At 48.6% G+C, this 12,500-nt stretch overlaps 1 protein-coding gene across 1 annotated transcript in view; it reads right to left on the reverse strand.

Annotated features, from left to right (window-relative positions):
• Positions 1-2,144: 2,144 nt before the first annotated feature.
• The window catches only part of LOC122259854 (plexin B), a 35,271-nt gene continuing 24,915 nt past the window's right edge, over positions 2,145-12,500 (reverse strand). Inside the window, exons 14-16 of the mRNA XM_086542194.1 lie at positions 5,922-6,072; positions 5,102-5,299; positions 2,145-4,468 (exon numbers count right to left, since the gene is read on the reverse strand). Of these exons, the coding sequence (XP_086398320.1) occupies positions 3,645-4,468; positions 5,102-5,299; positions 5,922-6,072 (1,173 nt within the window). The 3' untranslated portion in view covers positions 2,145-3,644. The remainder of the gene's footprint in view (positions 4,469-5,101; positions 5,300-5,921; positions 6,073-12,500) is intronic.

Below are 12,500 nucleotides of genomic sequence, written 5' to 3' on the forward strand. Positions count from 1 at the left end.
CACACACACACACACACACACACACACACACACACACACACACACACACACACACACACACACACACACACACACACACACACACACACACACACACACACACACACACACACTGACACTCACTGACACACACTCACACAATTTAATTAGGTTAATAAACGATGCTAGTTATATATTTTTTTACATATTTATTTTGCATAATATTAGCTTAAAATGTAGCGGTATGTACAAACCTGCACTATTTATATAAAAATACACCACAATATACAACTGGCATTTGATTATCCGAATAATGTATTAGACTGTCGAACACTGGGCAGATTTTTGTACAAAATAATTACAAAAAAGTGAATTTTTATCATTTTTTTTATATAATCAGGATACATTTTATCAGTCGGGATTTTTATTTTTTATTATAATAAACTTATACAATAAACTCATTCTTTTTTTCATATTCGGGTTACAAAGAACTCATCTGAATGAAAACCTTGTATTATGCAAATCATCCAAAATACGCAAGTGGCTTTTAAAAAACAAAAAAACAAAAAAACAAAACAAAAAAAAAATCACACTTTTTATAAATATTTTTTATACAATTTTTCTTTCATATCATTTTTGAAAAAAAAAAAAATGGGGGAAGTAAACAGGAGTTAGGGTTGGTATTGTGGGAGGGGGGAGGGGGTGGGAGGGGGGGAGAGGGAGGGCATCAAAGAAAACGGGAATCCAATTAGAATACAGAGGTTAAATCTTGCGTCGTAAAAGTGGACATTGAGTAAACAAACAAACTCTTTTAAGTAACCCACGTCAATATTACAAAATTAAACCGACCAGTTGCAAGTCTCCACTCAGAGTCATGGTCATATTGCATTGCCTGTTGCTTTTGCATCGGATATGGGGGGGGGGGGAGTGATTGCGTAGGTGTTGAGATGTGTGTGCATATGTGTGTATGTATGTACGTACATATACATATATATATATATATGTATGTATATATATATATATATATATATATATATATATATATATATATATACATACATACATACATACATACATACATACATACATACATACATACATACATATATATATATATATATATAATATATATATATATATATATATATATATATATATATATATATATATATATATATATATATATATATAAACAATCTAATACAACCACAAACACGCACAAAAAAAAAAATCAACACCAACCTTACAAGAATTTAGCAAGTCAAGACGAAAATAACGTCCACCTCCATTGATATCAATAAATTCATTTCAATTCACCAATATAAATAATGACCATGATTTTATCTGCAACATTACCAGGCAGCGTTAAGTGACAACCTGACATGTGTCTGAGTGGCGGTCCTTGCAGCTGTTTTGAATCAGTCATGTCTCTGGCTACGATAAAAAAAATATAAAAAAAAAAATTCGAAAAAAAAAAATAAATAAAATAAAAATATCAGCTAACGTGTGAAAAGTGTTGGAACGTGTAGCGTACAGTACACCAACAGCTTCAGGGACAGACAAGAGAAAGATAGAGCTCATTGTTTCGTTCTATGGTCGTCAGTCAGGAGGAGGAGAAGAGAGTATATGTATATTAGAGAGAAGAAGAAAAAAAAAATCGATTAATTTTTTTTTATTCTTTTTATCAGATTTTAAGAAAGTTGAGATTTTTCAATCCGTTTAGTTTCGTTTATTCACGTTCTTTTCGTTTAATTCTCGTCATCGTGTTTATCTTCTCTCCTCCTCCCTCCCTCCCTCTCTCCCTCCTTCCCTCCCTCCCTCTCTCTCTCTTTCTCTCTATCCCTCTCTTTCTCCCTCTTTCTCTCTCTTTCCCTACATCCCCTCCCCCTCCCCCCTCTCTCTTTCCCTCTCTCTCTCTCTCTTTCTCTCTGTAATCCGTGAAGCTGGCGTAATACCTAAGCTGAGGACGTGGACAAAGATGACTAGCTTCGAAGGAGCCTGGGAGATAAAGGACGAACATTCTGTAGCATCATTTGGTTACGGAAAGTATGCACCGCGTTGGAGCAGCAGCATAGCATCAGCACAGCAGCAGCAACAGTTTGACGGCAGCTCGGCTACCACGGGGAACGGTAACACTCGTATTTTATATTTATTTATTATTATTATTATTTTTTTTTTAGTAAAGACTTGGAGTACAGCTGTATTTTTTTTTTCTAACGTCTCTAACACTTGTTTGATTCACTTCTCAGTGTGTTTTTTTTTTTTTTTTTAACTCACATATACATACAACACTGACATATATAATAGTTGTTCTCGAGGATCTCCACCTCTTCCACCTCCTCCTCCTCCTCCTCCTCCTCCTGCTCCTCCTCGTGGTGGGTGGCCCTCGTGGAATGCCTCGACCTCCCCGCGGGCGAGATGCGTCGACGGCTCTTCCGGCGCCGGAGCCAAAAACCTTGACGACGCAAACCTGCCGCCGTCACACACACACACTCATCGCGCTTCGAACATCTTCCCTTTCCTACAGTGTTGCTCTTTCTCCCATTCTCTTCCTCCTTGGAGATAATAAATATCTGCGTTTGTCCATGACAGGTGACCACTCTGAGGTGGCTGCCTGGCGCCGCTCTTACAGAACGGACCAGGTGTGGTGTTCATTAGCTTGCGTGACGTCAGCCCTCGGGCGAGCGGCGCCGCGGTGCCGTGACGGGCGTCGCGAGCCGTCGGGCTGAAAGCGTACAAATCATCGAATCGAGAACACAACGAGGGCGCGCCGCCTGCAGTTTCAGTCCCCCGGGGGTGGGGGGTGGGTGGGGGGGGCGCCGCCCTGTGTCCGCGAAGGTTCGGAACAGCCAGTAGAAAACACGGTGGCGGGCGCTCAACGGAACGGAACACGAGACAGCACTCGGCAGGCCACTTGGACTTCATAAAAACAAAAAAAAGAAGAAGAAGAAGAAGAAGAAAAGTGACGTTTCTGAGGAGTTTCACTCGTCCTTCAGCACTTAAGAAGTAACTACACACTTCGTGAACTAACAACACTCTCTCTCTCTCTCTAGTTCATCGTTCTCTCGACATTGTTCCCTTAATTATTTAGACTCTTCAGCTGTCACCACTTTCGCTCCCTTTTGCGGGTCGACGGAACTTCGCCTCGGGGTCTGAGAGCGACGCTTGTGATTCTTGACACTCGCCTGGCCACGCCCACCCTCTCAGTTAGGCACGAATCAGCACCCGCCACTGGGGAGACCTCGGATGTACCGGAATGCTCTACGCTTTAAAATCACAGACATTTGATTAAGTACAGCGGATGAGAGACACGCACACAACTCTAAAATAACGAGCGCTCTTCGTTTTAATAAAAAATCATAACAACTGGAAGGAACCATGCAGTGTTATGAAAAAGTTTTTTTATTTTCTCTTTTTTTTTATACATAACAACGAATCCAACACAATAGTCGCTTTTTTTTTCCTATTCATCATACACCTACTCTTTGGCTAGGAACTAGGCATGTAAGTAACAGCAATGAGAGTTTAAAGTCTTATAGAAGGCAACCACCGGGGTGGGGTGGGGGGGGGACTGGCGCACGCGCAGTGAGACCCTTCCCGGTCACATGCGCGAAATCAGCACTCTCAAGGGGGGGTGTGGGGGTGGGGGGTAGACTGGGAGAGTCTCAGCACATAGACGTGGGTTCCCCGTTTATCGTGCACATGATATTGTCCAGTTTGTGTGCTAAGTGTAGACTTCTGCATTCCGGGTCCACCTCGAGTGTCTCGATAATCTGCGCGTAATATCTAGTGATGTAGGAATGGAACAGCTCCTGGAGGGCGGGTCTGGCGTCCAGCTGGCCCAGGTGGGTGAGGCTCAGGTGGTGCAGGTAGGCGGCCATGTCCTGGTCCGTGACGGGAGGCATGTCCTGCACGCCTCTGTAGAAGGCCCGCACCGTCGACCTGTACTGGGGCATGTCCTTGGCGAAGAGCAGCTTGTTGGAGGGCGAGTCCTTGCCGAGGCGGTGCTCGGTGGTCGAGCAGGCGTCCATGAACGTCTGCGCGATGACCGAGAGGCACGAGTCCACCGTAGGACTCTTGTACACGTCCAGGATGAAGTCCGGGTTCTTGATGAAGTTGACCCAGAAGCGGAGGGGCAGGCTGTTCGACTTCCACGCCAGGGGCACCTCCGGGTCGACGATGGCGTGGCGGCGGGCGGCGTCGTCGAAGAAGTCGAAGAGCCACTTGACGGCCGGCGGGAGGGTCTCGTTGGGCAGAAGGATGGTTCGGAAGAAGTCGTCGACGAACTTCTGGACGGTGCCCTTCGTGGACAGGAGTCTCGTGAGGAAGATCTCCGGGATGGCCTTGTGGGTCCGCTCGCCGCCGCGGCACGGGGAGTCGTGGTCCAAGGGCTTCACCAAGTGGTACGCGTTGCCCTCGGAGCCGCCTGACTCCACGTCGCCGCACTGGCTCACGGGGCTGCCCGACCCCGTCATGCCGTAGCCCGTGCCTGAAGGAGGAGGAAAGGAAGGGAAGATTAGGACTCGTGATGGCTGGCTTTGGAAATCCTTCGAGGGCGTGGCACTGGGAAGGTTGTTAACACACAGGGGAAGTATAGGTTGTTAGTTCTATCTGTTTGTCTAAAATTAATACTCTTTAGCATTTTGTTCTTATTCCCATTCTCTTTCTCAATCACTCTTTAGCATTTTGTTCTTATTCACATTCTCTTTCTCTTTCTCTTTCTCTCTCTCCCTCTCTCCCTCTCTCTCTCTCTCATTCTCGCTCTCTCATTCTCTCTCTCCCTCTCTCTCTCTCTCATTCTCTCATTCTCGCTCTCTCATTCTCTCTCTCCCTCTCTCTCTCTCATTCTCTCATTCTCGCTCTCTCTCTCTCTCTCTCTCTCTCTCTCTCTCTCTCTCTCATTCTCTCTCTCATTCTCTCTCTCCCTCTCCCTCTCCCTCTCCCTCTCCCTCTCCCCCTCCCTCTCCCTCTCCCTCTCCCTCTCCCTCTCCCTCTCCTCTCCTCTCCCCCCCCCTCCCTCCTCCCTCTCCCTCTCCCTCCCTCCCTCCCTCTTCCTCCCTCCCTCCCTCTTCCTCCCTCCCTCCCTCTCCCTCCCTCCCTCCCTCACCCTCGAGATACTCACAGTTATTACACTTGGTGCTGCAGTTGGCGTTGTTGAGGGCGTGGTGGTCGTGAGGGCGTGGCACGAGGGCCATGAGGGCGGAGTCCTTGACGCCGTAGTGGGCGAGGGTGTTGAGGCGCCGCCATCCGCTCGGGTCGGCCTTCGTCGTCATGTCTTCGTCAGCCAGGATCAGGTGGCCGTTGCGACCGTGACGCCACTCTGACGGAGGGAGGGGCGACGGTTAGCTCTTCGGGGTGTTGGTGTGACTTTTTTTGTTGTTGTTGTTTTTTTAATGAGTTTTTGTTTTGTTTTGTTTTATGGATTGGCGTGTGGTTTTGTATGTTGTTTGTTTTCTTGTTGTTATGTTCTTTAAGCTTGTTCTAATTTTTTTTCTTTTTTTTTTAATGATCTGGTGTATTTTTTGTATGTTTTATTTTATTTATTTTTTATTCTATACTTTCATTATATCAAACTTTTCATTTAGATTTTTTTTTTTTCTTATTTCTACGAGTTGTATCTTAGAGTTATATCCAACGTGTAAAATAGATTGCAATATATCTTCAACAACAATCCCGATCTGAACCTCTAAAAAAAAAAATGATAATGACAATAATGATGATAAAATAATATAATAAATAATAATAATAATAATAATAATAATAATAATAATAATAATAATGATAATAATAATAATAATAATAATAATAACCGGTGTTTGATCTTATAAAAAGCTAATCAAAAGAATATACTCGTACAATAATAATGATAATAATAATAATAATGAAAAAAAACAAAAAAACTCATGCAGCATCGAAGCCTCTCGCCCGTGCTCATGCCTTACCAAGGTCGACCTCGTGGACGGAGGGTCGGAGGGACTGCGGGGTGTTGCGGTAGAGGGCGTCCAGGATCTTCGCCTTGACCTGCGTGATGGTGTCACAGTCCAGGACGCGACACTGGGCCTTCTCGCCGTCCTCGCCCACGACGGCTACGCTCTGAAAGGACACGGACGGATGGGCGGATTAGATATAGATATATGGATTAGATATAGATATAGATATAAATAAATAGATATAAATATATACATATATATATACACATACATATATCGCGTTTTTCTCTCTTTCTCTTACTCTCTCCCTTTCTCTCTCTCTCTCTCTCTCTCTCTCTCTCTCTCTCTCTCTCTCTCTCTCTCTCTCTCTCTCTCTCTCCCGCTCCTCCTCTCTCTCCGCCTCTCTCGCTCTCTCTCGCTCGCGGCTCTCTCGCTTCGTCTCACGCTCTCTCTCTCGCTCCGTCTCTCTCTTCTCCTCCTCCTCTCTCTCTCTCTCTCTCTCTCTCTCTCGCTCTCTCTCGCTCTCTTTCCCTCTTCTCCCCCCCTCCCTCCCCTTCCCTCTTCCTCTCCCTCTCCCGTTCCCTTCCCCTTCCCCTCCCTCTCCCTCTCCCTCCCCTCCCCTTCCTCCTTCCTCAATCCCCCTTCCCCCTCCCCTTCCCCTTCCCCTCCCCCTCCCCCTTCCCCTCCCTCCCCCTCTCCCTCTCCCCTTCCCCTCCCCCCTCCCTCATTCTTTTACGTACCTGAGTTGGCGAAATTTCTTATCTAATTATCGAACAGGAAAAAAAAAACATCTTCCAAAAAGTCTTGTAATTATGCTTAATTTGATAATTAACTTAATGACCATAATCCTGCCTCAGAATTTTGTTGTTGTTGTTGTTGTTTTGTCACATAGTGTCCACTTCGGAAGAGACAAAGATTAGGGCGGGGGAAGGAGGGGAGGGGGAGGAAGGAGGGGAAGGGGAGAGATGAAGGAAGGAAGGAAGGAGGGAGGGAGGAGGGAGGAGGGAAGGAAGGAAGGAGGGAGGGAGGAGGGAAGGAAGGAAGGAGGGAGGAAGGAGGGGAGGAGGAGGAGGGAAAGGAGAGAAGAGGGAGGGATGGGGGGGGGGGAGAAGAATGATATCGATTGGGGTGTCGTATCGATTTTAGGAAGTGTGTGTGTGTATGTGAGAGAGAGAGAGAGAGAGAGAGAGAGAGAGAGAGAGAGAGAGAGAGAGAGAGAGAGAGAGAGAGAGAGAGAGAGAGAGAGAGAGAGAGAGAGAGTGTGTGTGTGTAAAAGAGAGAGAGAGAGAGAGAGAGAGAGAGAGAGAGAGAGAGAGAGAGAGAGAGAGAGAGAGAGAGAGAGAGAGAGAGAGAGAGAGAGAGAGAGATCAGTGTATCGACTTGATTTGGCAAACAATTATTGAATCTTCCTCCCTCTCTCCTATTCCCCTTCCCTCCTCCCTCTTTCGCCCCACCCCTCTCGTCGGGGCCTCTCGCCCCCCTCCCTCCACCTCCCCCCCCCCCCTCGCCTCTTCCACCCCCCCCCTCCCCCCCCCCCATACTCTTACTTACTCTCCCTGTTCTTAGAAGAAAGATAATTTGCATTCATGAATAACAGATCTGATTTACTTCGGGGAGATTTCACGGGGAGAAGAGGAAGGGAGGGAGGGAGGGAGGGAGGGAGGGAGGGAAGGAGGGAGGGAGGGGAGAAGAAGAGAAGGAGGGAGGAAGGTGAGAGAGAGGGAGGGAGGGAGGGAGGGAGGGAGAAGAAATAAAGAGAGAAGTGAGAGAAAAGAAGTAAGGGAGAATGGAGGAAGGGGGAGAGAAGAAAGAAAGTGAGAAGAAGAGTAGGAGGAGAAGGTGAGAGAAGAGGAAGGTGAGAGAGAGGGAGGGAGGGAGGGAGGGAAGGAGGGAGAGAAGGAAAGAGGGAGGGAAAGGGTGGAGAGAAGGAGGGAGAGGAAAAGTGGAGGGATGGAGGGAGCAGCGATAGAAGGGAAGTGAGGAAGGGAAGGAAAAGAGAAGGAGAGAGGGAGGTGAAAAGAAGAAAGAAGAGAAACAATAAAAAAAAGAGAAAGAGGAAAAGAAAGCAGAGAAAAGAGACAGAATGAAGAAAAATAAAGAGGACACACAAGACAAACAAGTCAAAAAAGAGAAAAGATGTGAGTGGGCATTTTGCACTTCAGACGGTTGCAACAGGAGACACCCGAGCCTCTCTCTCTCTCTCTCTCTCTCTCTCTCTCTCTCTCTCTCTCTCTCTCTCTCTCTCTCTCTCTCTCTCTCTCTCTCTTGCCAAACCTCCCCTCCGTCTCTCTCCTCCCCCTCTTACCCAACCTCCCCTCTCCCCCAACCTCCCCTCCTTCCCCCCATCCACCCACCCTCCCTCCAACCCCAATCCCTCCCCCTCCTACCCACCCTTCGGCCTCCTCTTCCCTCTCACTCTCCCTCCACCCCCTCCCGCCCACCCCACCACCCCTCCACCCCCTCTGTCTCCCCCTCCCCTCCTAAGCCTCTGGGATAACTTGAGACTGCTTAAATGGAAGTTGGATAAACGCGGCAGCCATTACTCCTTCCTCAGAGCAATTTTCCCTTCGATGTCTAAACCTGAGGATTTCTTTTTTATTTATTTTTTATTTCATTTTTTTGTTTTATTTTCCCCTATGTGTCTCGCCTTTTTTGGTCGTTTATCTATCCATGTTTATGTTTTTTTTTTTTTTTTTTTTTTTTTTTTTGGGGGGGGGTGGGTGGGGGGGGGCGGTGATGGATGGGAGAGAGATGCACTAATATCATATTATTCTGTTCTGCAAGAATTAATTAATATCGAATGTGTATGTATGTATACATACATACATACATACATACATACATACATACATACATACATACATACACACACGCTCCTCACAAACATTCTGCTACAAATTTTGGGCAAATGGTTTGGGGGATGGGGAGGGTAGGGAGGGGGATGTGGGGATAGGTTCCTCCTTTTTCCCTTTCCTTCCCCAGTTTCCCTTCTTTTTTCTGTTTTTCTTATCATTTTTCTCCATTTCCCTTTTCCCTTTTTCTCTTCCTCCCTTTTTCCCGTCTACCCTCCTCCTCCCTCTATAAAAAAAATTCAGAAAATATCAAATCCATATTCATATTTCCCTACCTCGACCCCCTCCTTTGCCCCCTCTTATTCTATATCAAATTCCTTCGGTAAAGAAGAAAGAAGGATTCTTGATTGTCGTTTCCTTATGAGGGGTTGAAGCAGGTAGAAGACCCTTCCTTCCTTCCTTTCCCCTCTTTGTTTTGTGTTGTTGTTGGCCACTCCCCCCCACACGTCCTAACCCAACCGTCTCTCTTCTACCTCCTCCTTTCCCCTCTTTTTGTTGGTGTTGAGGTTTTTTGTTTGTGCTGCCCTCGTCCCCCACACTCCTAACCCTCTTTCTCTCTTTTCTCTCTCACTACCACAAACCCCCCCTTCTTCCCCCCTTCTTACCCCCCACCCACCCCCACCACCCCCCCCCCTCTTCTTCTCCCTATTCTCCCTCTCTCTCTTTTCCTCTCTTTTTCCCCCTCCTTCCTCCCTTCTTCTCCCCCTCTCTCACCTTTTCGCCTCCTTCCTTTTTCCCCCTTTTCATCTCTAACTTCTACTTCTCCTTTTCCCCTCCTTCCTCCCCTTTGCCCTACACACACATCTCTATCTCCCCTTATCTTCCTTTTCCCCTTTACCTATTCCCTTACTCTCTCACCCCACCCCCCCTACTTTCCCTCCTCCTCCTCCTCCCCCTCCCCTCCCCTCCTCCTCCCCCCCCTCCTCCTCCTCCTCCTCCTCCTCCTCCCTCCTCCTCCCCTCCTCTTCCTCCTCCTTCTCTCTCCTTACTTCCTACTACTCCTCCTCCTCCTACTCTTCCTTCCTAATCTCTCACCTCCTCTCCAACTTTTCCTCCTCCTACTTCTGAATCCGGCCTCCCCACTCCTCCTCCTCCTTCCTCCTCCTCCTCCTCCTCCCTCCTCTCCTCCTCCTCCTCCTCCTCCTCCTCCTCCTCCTCCTCCTCCTCCTCCTCCTCCTCCCCCTCCCCCTCCCCCTCCCCCCCATACCCAAAGAGAGTCGCTGAGGGCATTAAGTATTATTAAGAAACCTAATTGAATCCCGAGTTTTTTTCCCCCTCGGCCCTCGGTCTCCGCGTCCTTCGGGATAGACGTCGTGACACCTGCCTCTTGAGTCGTTCCCGAAGGAGGAGGGGGAGGAGGAAGGAGGGAGGGGGTATGGGGGTAGGGGGGGACGGGAGAAGAGATGAGGTGGCGAGGGTGTTCTAGTTGTGGTATAGGGAGGGGAGGGGAGGGGAGGGGAGGTGTGTGTGGGGTGTGGGAGGTATGTGTGTGTGTGTGTGTGTGTGTGTATGTGTGTGTGTGTGTGTGTGTGCGTGTGCGTGTGCGTGTGTGTGTGCGTGTGCGTGTGCGTGTGCGTGTGCGTGTGCGGTGTGCGATTGTGGCTTGTCGTAACTGTGCGTGTGCGTGTGCGTTGTGCGTCGTGCTTGCGCGCTTAGCGCGTCTGCGCTGCGATGTGCGTGTTTGGTGCGTAGCGCGTGCGTGTACATATGCGTGTGTGTACGTATGTGTATGAGTCTGTGTATATGTATGTATACGCACGCGCGTGTGTATATGCATATATGTTTGCTTAAATGATTGGTTTTGCATTTGTGCATGTGCATGAACGTGTGCTTGTGCCAGCGAGTGTACCCACGCACTTGTTTATACATGAATGCACTTGCATGCTTCAATACCCGTCTGATGAATGCCCTGGTGGTTTAAAATCCCCGGTCGCTAAAGTTTTGTCTTTGTGCAAACACGGCTTTTGAGAATAGCAACTCCGAGGGGAAGGGAGGTTGGGAGGAGTGGGAGGAGGAGGGAGAGAGGAGGAAGGGAGGAGGGAAGGGAGGGAGCAGGGAGGGAGAAGGGAGGGAGAGGGAGGGAGGGAGGGAGGGAGGGAGGGGAGGGAGGGGGGGAGGGAGGGAGGGAGGGAGGGACGGGAGGGAGGGAGGGAGGGATGGAGGGGGAGAGAGAGGGAGTAGGGAGGGAGGGGGGAGGGAGGGGGGAGGGAGGAAGGAGCGGGAGGGAGGGAGGAGGGAATGGAGGGGGAGAGAGAGGAGAGAGAAGAGAGAGAAGAGGACGAGAGAGAAGAGAGAGAGAGAGAGATGAGAGAGAGGAGAGAAGAGAGAGAGAGAGAGAGAGGGAGAGAGAAGGTAAGAGAGAGAGAGAAGAGAGAGAGAGAGAGAGAGAGAGAGATAGAAGAGAGAGAGATGCAGAAGAAGAGAGAGAGAGAGAGAGATGCAGAAGAAGAGAGAGAGAGAGAGAGATGCAGAAGAAGAGAGAGAGAGAGAGAGAGAGAGAAAGAGAGCGAGAGAGAAGGAGTGGAGAGAGAGGAGAGAGAGAGAGAAAGAGGAGAGAGAGAGAGAGACAGACGAGAGATGAGAGAGACGAGACAGAGAGAGAGAGAGAGAGAGACACGGAGACGAGAGGAGAGAGAGTGAGCGACGAGAGGAGACGATGAGAGAGACGAGACGGAGCGAAGAGACGAGAGAGAGAGAGAGAGAGGAGAGAGAGAGAGAGAAAGAGAGAGAAGAAGAGAAAAGTAGAGAGAGAGAGAGGACAGAGAAGAGAAGAAAGACAGAGAGGAGAAGAGAGAGAGACAGAGAGAGAGAGATGAGAGAGAGAGAGAGAAAGAGAAGAAGAAGATAGGAGAGGAGAGAGAGAGAGAGAAAATTATTAAATGAAAACCGATCTACCGTATAACTACGACCTAAACTGGGAAAAAGACTACGAACCTAAACTGGAAAAAACGATGAATGAAAAAAAAAAAAAAAAAAAAAAAAAAAAGTAACAACGTACCCTTAACCTCCCCACACCCCGCCCCATCCCTCATCCCATTCCCCCACTCCCTCCCCCTCCCTTCCCCCTCCCTTCCCCCCCTCGCGTTCCCAAAGAGGGGAAAGCCAAACTGCCACTTTTAACCCCTGTATCCTTGGCACATCTCGCTCCATTCTTAATATCAACGCGCAGATAAATCCCTTAACAGAATGGGTTTCTCGTTCCCGGAGCAGTGGGGGGAAGGAGGGGGGAGCGGGAGGGGGGAAGGGAAGGGTGTGGTAGGAAGGGAGAGGAGAAAAGGTAAGTGCTGGGGGGTTAGTATTGTTGCAAGGAACAAGGGTGGAGGTGTTATCGAAGGGTAAGAGGAAGGAGGTGAGTAAAGGGAAGGGAAGGGAATGGGGGGAAGGAGGGACAAGGGACGGAGGGGGAGGGAAAAGGAAAAGAGAGGGTAGGAAGGAGAGGAGGGAGGGGAAGGGAAGGGAAGGGGGAAGGGAGAAGGGGGAAGGGGGAGGAGGGTAGGAGGAGGGATATAATTATGATTATTAAGGGGAGGGATAATTGGAGGGGAAATAGAGTAGCAAAAATGGAAGTGAGAGGGAAGGGGGGAAAGGGGGCGAGTGAGAGGAGGAGGGGAGGGGATAAAGGAAATGGGAATGGGAACGAAAGTGAGTGAGAAACAGAGTAAGGCGATTGGAGGGGGGTGAGGGAGGGTTAGGGGGAGGGAGGGAGGGAGGGAGATAGGGAGGGGAGGAGGGAGGGTTA

Source organism: Penaeus japonicus, unplaced genomic scaffold, assembly GCF_977035675.1.
Source record: "Penaeus japonicus unplaced genomic scaffold, GWHDUDI00000001_assembly GWHDUDI00000012, whole genome shotgun sequence".
NCBI lineage: Eukaryota > Metazoa > Arthropoda > Malacostraca > Decapoda > Penaeidae > Penaeus > Penaeus japonicus.